General features: G+C 40.2%; 1 protein-coding gene across 2 annotated transcripts; it reads left to right on the top strand.

Moving 5' to 3' along the window:
- Positions 1 to 1,319: 1,319 nt before the first annotated feature.
- Positions 1,320 to 18,963, top strand: EPHX4 (epoxide hydrolase 4). Of its 2 annotated transcripts, XM_055725179.1 has the most exons (8): positions 1,539 to 1,659; positions 4,353 to 4,438; positions 5,209 to 5,296; positions 7,995 to 8,152; positions 10,230 to 10,358; positions 12,420 to 12,523; positions 13,441 to 13,589; positions 18,021 to 18,963. In XM_055725179.1, exons 2-8 carry the CDS (start codon positions 4,375 to 4,377, stop codon positions 18,253 to 18,255), a joined length of 927 nt encoding a protein of 308 aa, XP_055581154.1. In that variant the 5' UTR covers positions 1,539 to 1,659; positions 4,353 to 4,374; the 3' UTR covers positions 18,256 to 18,963. The 2 variants fall into 2 exon arrangements, with proteins under 2 accessions (XP_055581153.1, XP_055581154.1); XM_055725178.1 differs by lacking the exon at positions 5,209 to 5,296 and having other exon boundaries at positions 1,320 to 1,659.
- Positions 18,964 to 19,218: the final 255 nt, after the last annotated feature.

The following is a 19,218-nucleotide window of genomic DNA, read 5'->3' as shown; positions in this document are numbered from 1 at the left end:
AGAACATGAATCACCTACAAACCTGCAAGACCACCACATTCCAGGCAAAGGACTGATAAGCTAATTAACATACGCAGCAAGAGTAAGCGGGTTTAGGTAACGAATATGTATAGGCGTTAATTGAATATTCATTTGTTTTATTGTATAAATGTGAGATGGTTCGTCACTTCGGGCATGCACGCTTGTGGAGGAGCGATCCCCCGTGCATCTGCGTGCAATAAACATACCTACTTTATAACTTTCGAGTTATAGAGTCTAATTCCGTACGTCATCTACAGGCCTTGAACCTGCCCGTACCCTCTGGCCTGAGAAGCAAGGGGTTTAGGTCAAGGAGTAAAAGCTAGCAGGTTGTGCAGCAAGCTGGATCAGGTGTTGTCAGAATTTAACGTGGAAGCTCAATTCTACTTTTCTTGTAGTCAACAACAGCTATGTCCACACCTCCTCATCTCCCAGAACTAATAAAGTGTAATTTTCTCATAACCTGCATTTTTATAACCTGTAAAAATCAGTTGCTTAATACAGTTATGCTTTTCCTTGCCCTTTTGGTTTACACGAACCATTCTGATCCTAAACTACCCCGTATCCTGCGTATCAGTAGGTTGGTACAGGTAGGTGCTGGCTGGAGCCTTTCTTAGAGCATCTGTGGCCCCATCCGCGACTCCTCAGCTTGTGCGTGTCGCAGCGTAAAGGTCGTTCGGCCTCTGGTGTCAGCCTCGGGTGGCCGGGACGTCAGCGCTACGTTAACTCTGTCGGAACAGTTGGCCGTGATGACCTGACTCCCTCTGCTAGCATTTTTCTCCGTAAGTTAAATTTAAGGAACTATCAGTTTTGGTGCCGGAGCTCAAAATGTGTACCCCTTCAGGACATACTCATGAGTAACAGCACGTAGTAACGAATGCGATCGTAACGCTTTCACAGCATCGCCTTTACACGGGTCATGGCGTAGCAGCAGTGACAAACTGACAGACGCTAACTGCGGCCGCTGCCCTCCGCACGTACGGCGAGCGCGGCCCCGCAGGTGACGGAGCGGGCAGGGCAGGCACGGCCGGGGGTGCCCCGCGTGCCCCCACGGGGACACCCCCCGAGAGCTCCGGCGCGCGGGGCACCCCCGCCAGCGCGTGCCGCCCGCAGCCGCGCCGCCCCAGCCCCCCCGCCCCGCTCCGCGCCCGGCCGCGCCTCCGCCTCCCCCGCCAGACGCTCGGGGGGAAGCGCCCCCGCCCCAGCGGCCGCAGCGCCGCCGCCCCCCGGGAGCCGCCCGGGGCCTAGCCAGCCCGGGGCGGGCGGCGCGGGGCAAGGGCCGCGGGGGGCCGCGGGGCGGGCGCGGCGGCGCCTCCGCTCGGGCGGCTCCTGGCGGCGGCGGCGCTCCGAGCCGCTCCCGGCCGGCGGGGACGGCGGCGGCGGCGGCGGCGGGGCCCGATGGCGAGACCCGGCGCTGCGTGCCCGCCGCCCGCCCGCCGGGTGATGGTGGCCGCCCGGGCGCTGCTCTTCTGGGCGCTGGTGTACAGCTACTGCGGGGTGTGCGCCTGCATCGCCGGGCTGCGGCTGCTCTGGAGCATCGGCCGGCGGCCGGGCGAGACCTTCCGCTGGGTGGTGCGGGAGAACCCCCCCGCCTGCCTCAACGACCCCTCCCTGGGCACCCACTGCTACGTCCGGATCAAGGTGAGGGCGAGGGCGGGGGGCGCGGGCCCTCTGTGCGCACACGCGCCCCTGCGCGCGTCCCGCCCGGGTGCGCGGGCACCGCGCGCGCTCACACCCTCGCACGCTCGCGCCCCTGCGCGCCTTTGCGCGCCCGCCCGCGCTGCGCGCGCTGCGCCCGGTGAGCGGTGCCGCGCCCCGCCGCGATCGCTGGGGGCCGCCGCTGGGCCCGGCCCGGCTGCCCGCGGGGCGGCGGGGCTCGGCGGGCGGCAGAGGCGCTCGGCGGCCCCGGCTCCCCGCAGCGCGGGTACGTGCCCCGCCGCTCCCTGCGCCCTGCCCGGCTCCGCTCCGCGCTGCGCCGCGCTCCCGGTTATTTACGGTTTGCACGGCTGCCCCCGGGAGCCGCTTTCGTGCGTCGGGGTCACAGGCAGAACGCGGAGCACGAAGATGAGCCCCGGCCCTAAGGCTGCACCCTTCAAGCCAGCAGCCGGGTTTGATACTTGTCTCAGGTCTTTACCTGCCATTACTCCTCGGCCAAATGGTCTAAGCGAAGTTGCGTTAGCTTGGTTTGCTTTGTAGTTATAGGGGAGCAAAGAACGCACAGCAGTTTTTGTCAAATGTTTTTTGTGTTATTTTTAATGAAACAAGCACAAAGATCTCAGGGATCTGTGCAGATGGTCTTCTGCCAGGCAGTATAAATTATTGAGCCTCTCGGTTTCTCATTATTCACTTGTTTTCTTTTTCTAGTATCATTAGGAGGTGTGTGCGTGCTTTTTCACCCATATGCTACATTCTTTCTTCCTGTAGCACCAAGCAGCAAATTAATGGGTTGCTGGGGATGTGAGGGGTATGACAGTGATAAAAGACCACTTGGGGGCAAATCAAATTGCTGTCAATATGACAGTCTCACTCGTTTCCAGAAATATGAAACTCTTGGCATTGGATAACAGCAGGCTGATGTGTTACTTTCCAAATGAACGTATCCTACAGATCTGTACAGATTTCAAAAAAAGAAAGAAAAAAGTGTTTCAGAAAAAATGGCAACACCTGATGTCGGGGGGCGGGGGCAGAAAAAAGGGGACAGAAAGAAGCAGCTGGAAAGGTAGAGGCTGGGCTTACTTTGAGGCATGTGACGTTCAAACCGCTGCTGTACAAGCAACGATTTAATTTGTATGAGTTAAGGGGATGTCCTTAAAAGCAATAAATGGACTAAAATCAAAACATTGAGGGTAAATCCCTAGAGGACACTAGCTGAAAGGAGTGGGGTGGAGGAGGGCTTACCCACTACTCATGAAGTTGAGAAGAGAAGCTGTGGAAGGAAACTGAGAAACTTCTACTTTTTTAAAATATAAAAGGATCCTTTAGGCAGAGTGATATGGAAAATGGTGAAGGTGATGTAATGGCCTGACGGTTTGCTAGGAATTTACTTTTACCTCTGCGGACTTCAACTTCATTGGCTTCCCAGAGGAGAAATACCAGTGTAATTTTGGACAGAACTGAGCAAAAGTCCCTATTATATCCGTAGTGAGTATAAAAACCTCTACGTTCCCTCTTCAGAGCCTTTCAAGAATTGAGATGTCAGGTAATGGTTTTGTAGCTGGCTAGTGACTTAGCAGTGCCAAGGTAGCTCAGAGAATTTGAAGGATCTGTGGCAAGAAAAACTTTTTGTATGCATTTGTGATCCTTGGCCTGATACAAGCTCTTGATGCACAGCAAAAGCATGGGGTTTTCCTTCCTGTTTTAAAATAGCAGAGACAGTGCAGGCTCAGACATTTGTTCAGGAGCTGTACAACCTTTGCTCCTGCAGTTTGTTTTACATGACTTCTAAACAGCATGTTGTATTTTGTGAGCTCTTTCTCAACTTATGTATTCACTTCTGTGCTAGAAGTCGGTAATCCCTCTAGGTCATAATTTCAGTTTATTTAAATTCTGCTGGTTTTGACCTTAAGTTAGTATAAGCTTGTGTACATCCATTCATTTCAATGGTATTTCAGTGTTCAGCCTCTGCACTGCTAAGTAACTTGCCTGCTGGTAATGCTCATAAGACCCATTTTCTTAAAAGGTGCATCAGAAATAATGGCTATAGACAGGGCAGAAAGATGATTGTAACATTAAGGCTTTCTTTTCTGAAGCGAGTCTGAACCCTTGAACAGTAAAAACGAGCAAAACCAACTTCCTTTCTAGTTACTTAATTTTGATTGCTTTTGGTTCTTAAGAATCTATACGGTCCTTTATTGTGCCCGAATGCAACGTGATAGTTTAAATAGTTGCATAATCTTACAAACTAACTGAAAGACTGAAAATGCATTTAAAGCAAACTGTATTTTAAAGTCTTTCCAAGAAGCGCATGATGTGTCCGTGTGAAAGCAAGGTGCCAGCTCCGACGATAATCTGCATTTCCCAGTCACTGTGCCAGGCGGTGCTGTTTCAGAAACGTTAGCGTGCTCATGGCTGAGCTGGCACACAGTCACCACAGCCTGACATGTATTAAAGATGGTCCTCCCCGGAAGAAGCTGTGGCAGCCAGGGTGTGGGATACTCAGCATTGCCAGGGTGTAGCAGATACCTGATCTCAGAATTGCAAACAACTTCAGCTTCAAAAACTGACAATTTTTTTCAGGGCCAATATTAGAATATTGCCTGCAACCATATTCATTCTCAAATTCCAGTATAGCAGTTCTATGCAGCAATAAAAACACGCTTTTTCTCTCGTTTTAGGATTCAGGGTTAAGATTCCACTATGTGGCTGCTGGAGAAAGGGGTAAACCACTCATGCTGCTGCTTCATGGCTTCCCAGAATTCTGGTAAAACTCCCTATGCTCTTTTCTTGTGTAAAAGAGGCTGCTTGTGATACCCAAGAGTGGTTGTCTCAGCTTAAGTATCCCCAGTGTGACCTGTATCCCCAGTGTGATCCGTTTTATGTATCTATGAGTACTAACAGCATGAGGTTTTAGTAGGGAGCAGACCATTGAAACATTTCTTTAATGCAGCATCCACAAAAATATCCTGCAGGCTGATGCAAACCAACCATCTTTCTTGCATTGTCAGTCCATATTTCCCCAAGTATGTACACTTTTCTTCAAACTTTGGGGAGGAACTGCTCATTTTTAGTGAACTTCCTGTTTGGATAACATTTTTACTGCATGGCTAAACTTACAAATTACAGTAGAGGGTGTTAAAATAAGGATCCTTTATATTTAAGTGCAATATGGATTGCTGCATTTGTTAAAAATATTATACATTAATTTTTAACTGGGGGAGGGGAAGAGGAACTATGAGTTCTATAGGCTATTGTGCAGCCTAATTTCAGAATGCTACTCAGGGAAAAAGGTTCTATTATTAGTTCATCACAAGATGCATGATGAATCAAACCCAATCCTAAATGTTTGTTTATAACAATGAAAAGCAGTCATGTGTCTAATGATTTAACCGAATTGCTCAGGCTGTCATTGCCAGGTTTAACTAGTGAAGCATGGCTTACAGAACTTGCAGCAAAAAAACAATAAGGGAATAGGGGAAGTGGTAATGCCAGTAATTCAGCAAGTTAAATGATCCTTTTCCTTTCTAAACTCAGATATGGAGCTAGGGTCCACTGTTGGAACTGTGATCTTTCAAGCTGGACTCAGGTCATACCATGATAAATTGACCCAGGTAAAACAGAGGTCAGTTCTGTTCCCTTAGCAATTTCCTATAGATACTAAGCCTTGAGGATGATAGTAGAAAGTCGTATTTATTTTAAGATAGATTTTCAAAATAGTAGATTTTTCTGGTAATAAATTATTATCTAAACGGTTTAAAACTGTAAACTTTGTTTTAAAAAGACAGTTAGATGGAGGGGTCTATGCAAACATTATGTATACCTTGCATAACACATATTCTAACCCAGTAAGACAGCTGAGACTACAGCTGATTTCCCCTACAGTGGGAATAATAACAGAAAATTTAGCGTTTTATATACATATTCTACTGAGATCCATTATATTATTAAAAAAAAAAAAAAAGAGCTGTTCTTACAGTCTACAATGGTGAGTCATGCTTTAAGTGACAGTTAATATATTGTATTATCTGACCATTTAAAAGGAATAAGAAGCTGTTATATAGGTCACTGGGACCACCAATAGCACAGTTTATGTAACTTTTTAAAAAGAAGACTACATGCCAATAGTCAACAAAATAGCTGCATTAACAATACTGATGTTAGCTTGTTAATTCAATCAGTGAAGAATTTTTTATGCAAGAATAGAAATTGTTTTGAAAGCACAAGATAAAATAATCACAATTTAAGAGATATTTAAAGCAGCATCAAATTCATATCGTTTGTCTAGCAAAAAAACCCCAAACAACCAAAAGCCAAAACTGGATATGATTCACAGTTACAGTTCTTAATTGTTACAAATCCTCTGTTTTCAAATATCTCTAGGTTATAAGTAGGGCAAATATAACCAGACAATACTGACTTTAGTGAGTGGCTGAGAATGCCTGAAGACGAACAATCACTTAAGAATATAAAGCTATTTAGTGCTTTAGATAAATAAGAACTTGAAAATCAATACCTATGTTGTGGAAAGACAACAATAAATTATTTTAAATTGGGCATAATGTGTTGAGACAGTTGGGGACCTCTAAGACTTGTGTGTGAGCTGCTAAATTTTGTACAAGCTGCCTTTCAGAAAGAATGTGTTGTGAAAGTCACCAAATAGTTTACACAATCAAACCTTATGAACATGAAAGCATTCACCAACATCTCCAAATTCTGCTTGCAAAGCAGTTGTCCAATAGTTACATTTCGTATGTGGTAAAAGGATTTCTTTGAATATAAAACCTACCCATTTGGTGGGTCAGACATTTGGTGGTTGATGGACTGCTGAAATGATGGACTGAAAACAGAAGATGAGGATAGCAAGTAGACATTTTCTGAAAACAAAAATTGTTTGTGTATTTATGGGCCTCGTTGTTTCTTCTTACTGAAGTATCTAAGATAACTACAACAGTTACCATGGCAAATTCAGCTTCCACATCATTGTATAATGCCTTTAAAATTTCATTCCTGGAGAAGTTGGCTCTTGTATTTGCATTATACAGCACTGAAATGAAAAGGTTCTGACTGTTCTGTTTATATGAATGCAAATGTCTGTAATTAATGATTGTTACTGTAATAGTACTTATGTTTCAAGCCCCTAATAGGCTGGAGGCAAAGCAAAAGTGGAAGAGCCAATGGTCTGATATAGATACTGTTTGAATTAAGGTAGAATTCTGTGCCTCACTTTAAACAATTGCTGGTGATCCAAATGTTATATATTGTTTATCTAAGACCTGAAACAAGAGCAGAAGGGAAAGCTAGATCCTAGCACAGAGGGATGCAGCTATTATTCTATATGCCTAGAAGGATCATGGGTTTTGTAGATCTTTTTGTTACAGTATAAGATAAGGCCACATCTGTCTTGATACTGACTATTTTGAAATTTATTTGGTTTTAATAACAATTGAATGGCAGGTAGTTCTTCAGGATGAGGCCCACCATTTTCTTTTCTTGTTGTTCTTGCTTCCTAACACACATCTAGTCACTATATACTGTTACAGAATGAGGAACAGCCCAGGCCTTTGCCCAAGTTCTTGATTTTGTATGTCTTTTAATGTGTGCAATGTTGTCACTCTTTTCCATAGAAACACAAGCAATTAAGTACTCTGTGTAGTACCAACACATTGAGAAGCTGTTCTGGAACAATTCTGGTAGTATAGAGACACAGATGAAAGTGTATGTAATATAAATCATATAAACTTCACCAAGTTCATTTGTGATTCATTGTATTTCCTTCTTTAGTTTATTTAGTGTATGAATTATCTGACATTCCTTTTCTGAAAGGGAAAAAAGGCCAACAAAGAAATGTGCCTTGAGGCGTGTTTCCCCACTCCATCCAAATGTGTGTGTGAGCAAGCCAGGGAGAAGAGGAAGCTTTTCAAACATTACATTACAAACAAAAATTTTCAAACATTTTTGACAATACTACAGCTCCAAGGATAAAACGGAATAGTCCTCTGTGTGCTCTCGTTGATGCCCGCTTCCTTTGCAGCAAAGGGACCATGCCAGACTTCAAGAACTGTTGAAACACAGTTGTAAGGTTCTGGCCATGTTCCTTTTCTGGCGTCCACACTTCCTCTCTGGGTAGTTCAAGAAGGGAGCACAAAACTACTGTAGCCATAAAGGACCATCAACACATCACAGAAAGAAAAAAGAATCTCATTGCAAAAAAAGCCATGCTAATTTACCCTCAACTATTTGGGACCAAAAGCATTGAGTGTGTATTTTGGTATCATACTGCTTGACCTTTGTAACTCCAACTTCTTTTCCCCCTTTGTTAGGTATTCTTGGCGCCATCAATTGCGGGAATTTAAAAGTGAATATCGAGTGGTGGCTCTGGATTTGAGAGGTTATGGAGAAACTGATGCCCCTTCTCACAAAGAAAATTACAAGTTAGATTGCCTGATAACAGATATAAAGGATATTTTGGAATCTCTAGGTAAGTTAGTAGAAGACAAAACTACTCAGCTCATAGATGACTTGATTTTCTGGAATAAAAACCATAAAGATCTAGCATTGATTTTATTTTTTTTAACTTAATTCTCTCTAATATATAAACATTACAGATAGGTGTAGCTATAAATCTAAGGATACTCATTTTATGGACTATTATCAATGGAAAAGGTTTGTTTTCTAATTATGATGCGTATGTCAGTATAAACAATATGTAAAGATGATTTTCCATCGTGAGTTTTAAAAAAATCTTCCCTATGTACTGTGAAATCCAGCAGTACAAACCTGTGGTCTTTTTCACTAAGAAGGTCTTTGTTTATTCCTAACCATTGCACTTAGTGGAGAATGTTCTGAATGAAAAGTCTAATAGCACTTGCAGACAGAAGAATTTAAATCGGGTGACATTTTTCTTGCACAAACAAGATAGAATAAACATTGTGGGCTGTACATCTGCTGTATTAAACAAAAAATATCCCAGAATACTACTCCTGCACAGTAGTCAGTTCTCAAGAGCTGGATCACTGTCTTGCACAACAGTGAGAACAGAAGGGATAACAAGGGACATATTGCTCCCTGTGGCAAATACATAGTGTAACAGCCTAGAGCTGAAGCAACCCTGCAAAATTTGCCCCTCCAGTGAAGTGAGCCGTTCTAGTGATAAATTGTAACACCTAGTGAAAGGTATTTCCCTTCCATACCAGTAGCAAGACAAGGGATTTGACTGTCATTCTCTGACTCATTTTAATTCCTCAGATACTCTAGGGACTGTGAAACAACTTACTGCATTTCACATGAAGAAATAGTAAAGCAGTGATTCCAGTTCTAAGGTTTGAATTTAGGATTTGCTTTGTGATGTCTGAATGTTGTCAAACGATTGGGCAGGCAGTCCCCACACTGTGTTTATGTTTTCCAGCCTTTGCCGGTTGTGTTCATCTCCATGGTAATGCCATGGTTATGGTTGAGAAGTGCTCTCATCATAATTAATTTGATAAAGACTTAATTTTTTTAAAAAAAAGTATTTCTAAGGCTTGTTATCTTTGTTCTAACCTCAAGTTAAATTCTTTTGGAGAACTTGATTATATCAAAAGTGCTTGAAAAGATTTCTATTCAAGAGGGGTTATAAGGTGTTTTGATAACTGTGTCCAAATTGATGTTGGAATTCTAAACAGTTTTCTTTCTAAACGGGCTTCTATATATTTTATTTGTAGTGTATGTACTCAGCATTACAGTCCTCATTGAGGATGGGTGACGGATCTGACACTATAGTGTCAGATACATACTATAGTATGTATTCCAGCAGTGGTTAAAGGAGGAATGGTTAGGCTTCCAAAAACTCTGTGATGATTCCTCCTCCCTTTATTGCTGTTAAACTACCATTTTTATCGATGGAAGAGTAACTACGTGAATGCCATGAACTATAAATTGCCATCAGAACACCATATGGAGAAAAGCTACAGTTCTACCAAGTATATAAATGTGTGTAATTATGTGTGTATATATCTATATCTATATCTATATCTATATCATATATATATATATGGCTATAAGTATAATGCCCACTTTTTGCATAATGATGATGTTCAATACTTAGATAACCTCCCATAGTCAGAGAAATTCATAAGGATTAGTTTTGTTCAGGAGGGGCTCAGGAGATTGCTCAGTCTTTCTGTCTGCAGTTTCAAACTCCAAACTCCCTCAACATGACAAATGTACACGCATTAAAATGACTGCAAGTTGAATTGCATATCTGACCCTATGTTGGCCAAGATGGGAACAGGATGGTCATTTGGATACTGAGTGACTTGAGTTTGACATTGAGGTAGTATAGTTAAAGTGTAATTGAAGTCCAATTAAATAATTTTAATAATTTGTTAATTTTTAAACTATAGTAGCGCACTATTTTTTCTGGCCATTAGTAATGGAAGCAGTGCTGTATTAAATAGTTACATTAATAAATGTGCTGAACTGCCTATTTTGCCCAATAATGGTTTTCATATCTGGGATAATTTGGATGGATAAAAATTCCACTGAAATAAAAGCACAAATCTGTGTTTATGTGGTAGGATACAACAAGTGTGTGTTGATTGGCCATGACTGGGGAGGAATGATCGCTTGGTTAGTGGCTATATGTTACCCTGAAATGGTGACTAAGCTGATTGTCGTTAACTTCCCCCATCCTTCTGTATTTACAGGTAAGTTTTATAGTAGTCTTTGTTAATCCAGAGTATCTGCATTTTCATTATGATTGTCTTTGCTTTGAGGTTACTGAAGAAATAGCTACTTGCCCCTTTAGATGTTCAGTAGATAAGTTGCCAGTACGCAGTGCCTCTCACAATCTAGACTGTATTTTATGAAGCAATAAGGTATAAATATTTGACTTTTTGAAATAATTTATTGTAGGAAGTGGGAATGCTTGCAACCAAACTTACTGATGGTTTTCTTAACCCTCGAAGTTCCACAAACATAATTTTTCTATATATTAATCTGTTTTATACCACTTTGGCAGGATAAAAATTCCCTGAAGAGGGGTGCATATTACATTACACCTAGATTAAGGCCTCACTGCATTATTAAATCTGCATAAAACAGCCTTTATATAAATGTGAATCAGACATTGGAATGTAATCCTGATTTAGGTGACAAGTGACAAGTTATGAACTGGTATAGCATTCATTGGAACAAGACAGCCTTTCCGGGCTGCTTACTGAAGGCACAGGAACATATTAATAGTGAGCCAAAACAAGTATTTAGGTGTACTAGCAGAATTTGTTGTGTGATAGGCTTTGCGCTTGTCTACTACCCAGAATTAAAAAACATTTCATAGGGATTAGATCATTCAGCAATTAAAATTATAGTATCTCACTAATTTTAGTTTCTTGAGTTGCTGACCTTACCCTATTTCCATTTAAAAAGTCATTCAATTTCTGCAGAAATAGCTAAGAATATTCACTGCAGCTTTAATTTTCACTTCAGTTGAATGTAAATCTGACCTTACACCACTGTGGAATCAGAACCATTCACACATGTTGATCCCTCAGTGTTCTTGGGCACCTTTCTAAGATACTAAATAACGTTTTGCCATGTAGTTAAGTAAGTTTCACTTACCCAAGGAAAGGTCTGTACACCACCACCTCAGCAAGCAGGAGCTTCTTGCAGTATTTTCACCGAGAACAGGAGCCAGGCTGTATAGAAGACAAATACATTTTATTATAGTATTTCTTAGTGTTTGTTTGCATATTTCTTAAAGTACAAAATGTGTTGCTTGATAAAGCCTCCCTGGATCAAATTTGTTCTACTGTGGATTAAATTAAAATACACATTTTATAAATTGCGTAGAAAAGTAAAGCGAGCAGTGTTGATGATGGTCCATCGATGAAAAACGTAATGGGTGATGCAATTTAAGAAGGCATAAGATATGAATGCTCAGAAGATAGCTGACACTTCAATTTACTTTGTTTTAAACCCCATTTTTATTCACTGTCAGAATTAATATTTCAGAGAGATCTCCTGTGTTGGGAGTGCAGTTTTGCCTTCCTGAATTTTCATCTGTAAAGGATAAGTTCTAGACTCCCTAGTACCTGCATACATTCTGGGCTGGCTTGAGGAAGGTAGAGATTTGAATGCCAGTGTTGGCCCTTTTACTCGTAGAGACATGAAATTGCAATTAAAAATAAAAAAGACAATGCAAATTTTACTATATAATTTTCTTTTGTTATATACACTCTGATGTCTTTATAAGTGACACTATGTAACCCTGATTACAGTTCCTGAAATTGCCAAGAAGACAACTGCTAGAAAAATTCTGTACTTTCTGTGAACAGGCTTGATGCTGTCTTTAGAATATAAGTGGATCGTCATCTACAGATTTCTGTGCATCACATGCTTGATGACAAGAGATACTTAAAGGCTTGTATCTATGGATCTTATTCCACAGCTGAAAAAAAAAATGCTTTGGACTAGATACACAAATTGATCTCTAAGTGAAATTAAACTCATCAGTCTAACTGCCCTCACCTAATCTTTGGCAGGCTTCTGGTTTGCTGACTGTTTCTGTTAACACATCTAAAAGAAGTATGTTTTAATGGCCACATCATGTACTTACTCCTGAAACAATAATCATCCTTTGTCACATAGCATGCTCTAACGTAATATTTTTAAAACATTCCTTTACGTTTAAAAAAATAGTAATATTAACAGTAATTTTGTTTGAGTCATCAGTTTTCATTTTTAATTCATGGGCATTTTTGTTTCAGAATACATTCTACGACATCCATCACAATTGATTAAATCTGGTTACTACTTCTTTTTCCAAATGCCATGGTTTCCTGAATTCATGTTTACACTAAATGATTTCAAGGTGAGCAAATTGAGTGCTCTTGTTTATATATTTAACTATGAGTGATGGAAGAATTGTCACCTACGTTGATCCCTTCTGATGTATTTATAATTACTGGAAAAAGTACAGAGCTTTCTGATTTTTCTTTTGAAGCCTTATATAAAGTAGGATATAAGTACATAGAGGTTCTGAGATTAACTCTGGCTTTTGCATCTCTGTGAGGTGTTCAGTTATGTACTTTTAACCTCCTACAGTATATTACTCCATCTAGAAAGTCAACTGGTTTTGTGCCCATGCCAGTGGGACATGTTTGGTGCCTGGGGAATTCCTGCTGACTTAACTAAAGCTACTGTGTGCAGTGGGATATCCTCTTACCCTCAGAGCCCGCTCCAGCGCAGGCAGACTGGGAGTCTGGGCGTTGGATTCAGCCAGGTGGTTAATTCTGCTTGAGGAGCCAGCAAGGCCAACACCTGGTATAACCTTAAAACATAAGTACAAGTATATAGAAAGGGAAAAAGCAGCTGGAGGCTTGCGTCCTCCTACATGCGTATAACCCAGTGCTGCACGCACACAGGGCACAGCAAGCTGGGGAGGTCTTCAATCATCCTCTCCCCTGCTCTGTCAGCTGCTGGGGTCCATCCCAGAGGAAAGTATGTGCCTGCATTTGTCTTTGCCTGTCACAGGCGGCAGATCAGGGTGCAGAATTGAGTAACATGGTAATGCTGGTATTTGCCTGTACTGGTTTATTCTGAAGTAAATTGTACCATAATTAAGTTTTACTGTGTGCTTTACACATAGCTCTCTAAAAAAACATTTAAGCCATTCGTTATACTCTAAACGATATATAGACAGATTTTAGAAAGATGTGCCCCATTGAAGGAGAGAAATCACATTTTCTAGCTATTTTATGTAATTGCTTTTTATGCTTCCTTTTGTAGGTTCTGAAAAGTTTATTTACAAGCCACGCCACTGGAATTGGAAGGAAAGGCTGCAGATTAACAGCAGAGGATATTGAAGCTTATCTGTATGTTTTTTCACAACCTGGAGCGTTAACTGGACCCATTAACCATTACAGAAATATTTTCAGGTCAGTGTAAAATTCTGAAACGAGTTAAAATATTCCAGAGAACCCTGGGGGCCAAAAACGTTATTGCAGCTTCTGCCGCTAAAGCAGAAGGAAAAAACCGCCAGTCTCGTTTGTAAGGTCTCAACAAATGCATTCGGTGTCAAGCAGCCTGATGCAGAGTGAGCTGTATGAGGTATCCACACAAAACGGTGAAACACCCAGAGTGCAGTGAAGGAAAATCTTTGTTTCAGAATCTAATAAAGCAAGGATCCTTCCTCATTCACAGAACCCATGGCAATCACAAAATTCCATCTCTTAAGTAATACTCACAAAATTAACATCAATTAATTGTTTGCATTACAGTTCATATTATCTAATAATAAGATCTCTGAAGAGCTTATTATTACATAATACTACTAGATAATATGGCATCCAAGTACATTCCCTAACTTTTTAACTTTCCAAAACCATGCCTGATTAATTTTATTACGTTTGGGCTGTTTTTTATAAAAAGGTGGGGTAGGTTTTTTTGTAACTAGGCATAAAACTACCCCTAACTCATTGTTTTGGGGTTTTTGGTTGGTTGATTGGTTGGTTTGGTTGTTGTTGGTTGGTTTTCTTTGTTCCTGCATTGGTCTCATCAGACAGTGGCCGCAGTAAGCATGTATAGCACAGAGCATGCATAGACTCAAACTGAGAGATAGTATCATAATAGGAGATATTCACAAGGTTAGTGTTTATTTTATTTTCTCAAGCAGTTTTCTAATGGTTTTAACTTTCCTGGAAGGAGCTGACTTGGCCTTAGAGACAGACTGATGCCCCCTTTTTATCTACCAAAAACTTAACAGGGCCACAAGGTCTTGAACTCTGCATATACTCTACTTAAAACTTATAGACCAAACTTGAAGTACTATACCAAGAAGAGTGGAACTGAACTCTTTTTTTTTTTTTTTCCTTTACTGCCTCCAGTCTTCAACAGCGCTAAATCTCCTGCATGCTTCTGTAACACAAGACCAGCTTCCCAATATTCTTTAAAAACTACAATTCTCTTTCTTCCCTATACTCAAACAGTAGATGTTTGAAGTAGATTAACTTTTCGTTTTCTCAGGTCCAAATGTAGTGCCACCTTTACTGTTTTTTCCATGCCTTCCATGCTGTCACTGTCAGGAGAGCAGTCAGCAGGGAAATACTGGGAGGAAAACAAGGGTCTGAGCTAGATCCTGTTTTGTACAGGCTCAGAGGCAAAACTGGAATAAGAAAGTAGAGAGGTGGTATATTTTCTTCTAAACAAGATAACACCAAGCAGAGACACCAATGGGAAATAAATGAGATGGCTGTGCTGGTAACAGCACACTTATTTAAAGCTATGCAGAGAGTGGTTGATGACGTCAGCTGGGATGTCCAAGGGCGACAGGGAGCTGTGCGGCTGCACGGCAGCTCCCTGGCCCCTCAACTGCACTGCAGGAGCCCCCAGGGTTGGGCTAATGAGGCACTGGAGAGGCATGAACGCCCTGAGCCTAGCTCGTTAGGTTTGCCACAGCACTTCACATCAGTGCGTGCGCCCATTAACCAGATGCTTCTCTGACAATAACAGTGAAGTATCTGTGATAGCTGATAGCTGAATTGCTATGGGATTCAGATGAGACAAATGTAAGAGTTGCATATGTTTAAAGTATTTTTTCAGGCCTTTCAGGCTATTAGTTATTAATCAGAAAGTATCTTCACAGCTATTAATTCATCTCTGTGTGTGTATGTTTGTGCATTGTTTGCTTTATTTCTCTAAGGAAAATATACCTGTACTGAATTCAGAGAATAATATTTTAGGTGCTATCAGCCACAATGCAGCAGGCTTTGGACTGGAAGCAAAAGATTAGTCTTCAGCTCATTCAGTTCTTGCCACTAGTCCTGATAGCTGCACCTTATGGGGTGTGAATCATTAAATATTAAAACTGGATTGAAATTTTTACTTCCTCCCATACAAGCCATTAAACAGCACTTAGACATTCATGACTGGTATTCACTGTAACTCTCAGTGGGCTGGCACTGGTGACTTAGGTGTTAAAGGTTTCCAACTCATTACTGTCCACCTGGAGTTTCATTCTTCAGAGCTTAATTTTTCTGGAAAGTTATTTCCAAAGAGATGATTGAAATCACCTACTTCCATCCATCACCAACACATCCTTGTATAAATAGCACAGCAGTCATTTCCCTTTGCTACACTTTAGATACAAACACTTTTGGAATAAAAATCATAAAGCTTTTGTATTATGCTTGGCTAAGAGAGATAGGTAAGCGTTTGAAGCTTGAATTTCTTCTGATATGCTGTTTTTTTAGAAAACGGCATTAGTTCTCTTACGGCAGTTAAGAAGTGCTTCACTATTTGTTTACAGATAGCTGCATAACAGTGCTATATGAAGGTTCGCATGTTTTTCAGACAAACTTCTTGAGTGGAATTTCCCTTTCTAAATGTGCAATCTGTGTTTTAAAGATTTCTAGAAACTTCAGGCATGATGTAACGTCCCATATTCCAGACTGAAAAGGAATATAGTGTAGCTCATAGGCAATGAAAAATGACAGGTTGTTCATCTATGCTCTATGCGTAAAAAGCCTGGTAGGGTTTTCCTAAGTGAGGCCAGAAATCTTGCAAGGCACTTCAGCACAAAAGGAAAATAGTAAACCCTACAGTAGTGAAAAAATACACATCTAAATAGTGAAGAGATCCAGAACAGTGGATTTAAAAGGTAAAGGGATTAGGCATCTAAATGCACTGAATCAGATCATCAGATTATCAATTTTTAAAACTGATAATATGAATAAGCTATGGTTTAGTGGCTGAGGTCAGGCTGTTTGCAAAATGAGATTTTAAATCCACTGGTACAAAAGCCATTTAAAGAATTTTCCAAATTCATCAATCAAAATGAAATTAAATTATTATTTAAAGTGACCATTTATTAATATTTCTTGACATTATGTATAAGTAGAGAGGGAGAATGTCTTTCTCTTATTTTAAAGTAATGCATGCTATCATCTTTGTCTTTCCCTTTCTAGAGCATAGTCTCTTAACTCTTAAGTTTCAACCTAGGACTTAAGTATGTCACAAAAGTTTGATCAGAAAAATCTTTTTTATACATTACTGGTTTAAAATAGTTATGTTTGAGCATTAATGTTATAAAAATTTGTATCTGATCAGATGGAATCTGTTTTGAATTGACACGGCTAGTCTGTTACAGTATGTGGCTAAGATCAAGTGATTCAAGCATAAATTAGATCAATTTTTCAGCACCTCTTTTACAGATGAGCTGGAATAAATTCTGGTGGGTTAGTATGGTTTATGTTGAAGTACTTTTTCATTTCTAGCTACTTGTATCTTTCATAATGTCTGCCTTTAATGTGAGGAAATATTTATAGAATATTTCATGAAATATTCCAAATAAAATTACTGTATTAAGAAAAAGTAATACATTATTACTGAAAGCTTAAATAGGTCCTTTTGGTGGTATAATTTTTATTAACATTTTACTTTCTTCAAATGTCTTATAAATGTATTTATTTTTAAACGCTTTCTAGTCTGCCAAAGCTGTGGCTTGTGATGTTGCAGTTTTAAAGAGATTATGACTCCATGAAAATTTTTAATCAACAGTTTTCTCTCACTGCATACAGATGTAGGTATGTAAGTCCAAGGCCTTCAAAAACATACTGTAGCTCTTTGTAAAGGGAACTCGGATACTCTTTGAATGTTAGCATGAATTTCAGAGATGAATGAATGTAACTGAATACAGTTCAGCATTTCAGGCATCAGTGTTCTACAGAATATAATTCCTACAGGTACTTTTATTTTTAGCTGTACTACTTCATATTTAAGTTTGAGTAGGTCTGAAAAACTTGCTGGTATCTTCCATAGTGTCCCAAAATGGCAGGCTGCCATTTCCTGGGCAACCATTTTTTGGTAAGGCAGTTTGGTTACTGAGGTAGCTAAATGCCTTCAACACTGTAATCTAAACGTTATTCAAAGCATCATATTTTATTAAAACCTACTTGCAGTAAATAATGAAGGTTCAGAAATGTGCTATAGCATTCATCAACTGAGGGAAAGCCACTGACAACAAAATTCTGGCCGTGTTGTTCCATACTCCCTTTTACAGAGGTCATGGGGCTCCTGGGCTGTGCACCTTGCACTCATGCTCCAAAAATAAGACCTGCGTTGTAATCAAATGCTGATTACAGACATATTACAGTAAAAGTATCTTCTAACTATTTTACCATCCTTAAAAAAATTAAAGGACTTTAAGTCACAGGACTGTTTTCTTGGTATTGTAGAAGATATCTTGGAACCTAGGAAGCTTGCAATGAGATTCTGTGTTGACTTCAAAAGCTAAGTTGACTGAAATTTGTCTTGGTTATTTTTTTCTTAAAATAAGACCTAACTAAGTGTGGTTTGTTTTATTTTTAAAGCTGTCTACCTTTGCAGCACCATGAAGTCATTATGCCAACCCTGCTGTTGTGGGGAGAAAGAGATGCATTTATGGAAGTTGAGATGGCAGAAATTACACGGATTTATGTTAAAAATCATTTCAGATTAACTATTTTGTCTGAAGCCAGTCACTGGCTCCAGCAGGATCAACCTGACATAGTGAACAAGCTGATATGGACCTTTCTAAAGGAAGAGACAACAAGAAAAAGAGAGTGACTGTATGTATGTGTTTTAAGGAGTCCACATAAAAGCTTGTCAGATTTAAAACCTAATTGTTATCAGGGCCATATTTCCAGCCTGCCTTCTATTTTGAGCTCTGTTAGAGAAAAGTGTTTTCAATGTACTGTACATTTGGACACCAATGTTACTGCTAAAAGAAAAAGTGAGTATGAGAATATATGATACCAACATTGGTTTTACCTGTATACTTGTATTTTGCACATAAAGACACCTGCCTTAAGATATATATGTATTTGTACAGAAAGAAAATCATGGAAAGTTGCTTGGTTTTGTTTTCCCCCTTGCTTTACAGTTTTAATGTGTGGTGCCTTTTAAAGATTTATAATGAAACAATAGAGTGGTGTCATACTGAAGACAGTCATGAGTTTTCATTCTAGATTCGCCTGAATTTTTTTAATGTATTTTGCCATTAAACAGTATCTAACTCTTTTTATTATCTATATTTTAGCATACTGAATGACTGAAAAATTTCTGGACACATTTCTAGTCTCAAAGTGAATAATGATACGTATCTTGTTGTATTGTTGAATGCAGCTGCTTTGTGTGATGTGTTTTACTTTCTTGACTAAAAAATGGGAAATCTGTACACTCAACATGTCTGAACAAGAAAAATGGAAAATTAAGGTGTAACATGTATCAGATCCACCTCTGTCTAATAAAATGCAACTTACACTACTCCCTTTATGTGACTTGCTATGGAGAGATTTTCTTGCTGAAGCTAAAAACTGGGTTTGAATAGCTGAAGTGTCTTGTCTGCTGCGCAGCCTTCCTTATGCTATGATTGCTGTAGTTTCTCGGAAATAATGCCTCATTGTTGGCATTATCCTTTCTATGTTAGCAACTACTGTTCTTGTCTCCAAGATCTGCTGCCAAGTTCCTGTGTTTATAGGAGGAAGAGACACAGTGATTATGGAAACAGAGGGTAGAATTAACTTGCAT

This window comes from Falco cherrug, chromosome 12, assembly GCF_023634085.1.
Source record: "Falco cherrug isolate bFalChe1 chromosome 12, bFalChe1.pri, whole genome shotgun sequence".
Lineage (NCBI taxonomy): Eukaryota > Metazoa > Chordata > Aves > Falconiformes > Falconidae > Falco > Falco cherrug.
This window is presented reverse-complemented; position numbering and strand designations above follow the sequence as displayed.

What these genes read in the sequence shown, in the direction of transcription:
- EPHX4 (XM_055725178.1), top strand. Translation starts at nt 1,417, where the DNA reads ATGGCGAGACCCGGCGCTGCGTGCCCGCCGCCCGCCCGCCGGGTGATG. An exon ending in CATGGCTTCCCAGAATTCTG is followed by an intron (nt 4,439 to 7,994) that starts GTAAAACTCCCT and finishes CCCCTTTGTTAG; the next exon opens with GTATTCTTGGCGCCATCAAT. An exon ending in CCATCCTTCTGTATTTACAG is followed by an intron (nt 10,359 to 12,419) that starts GTAAGTTTTATA and finishes TTTTTGTTTCAG; the next exon opens with AATACATTCTACGACATCCA.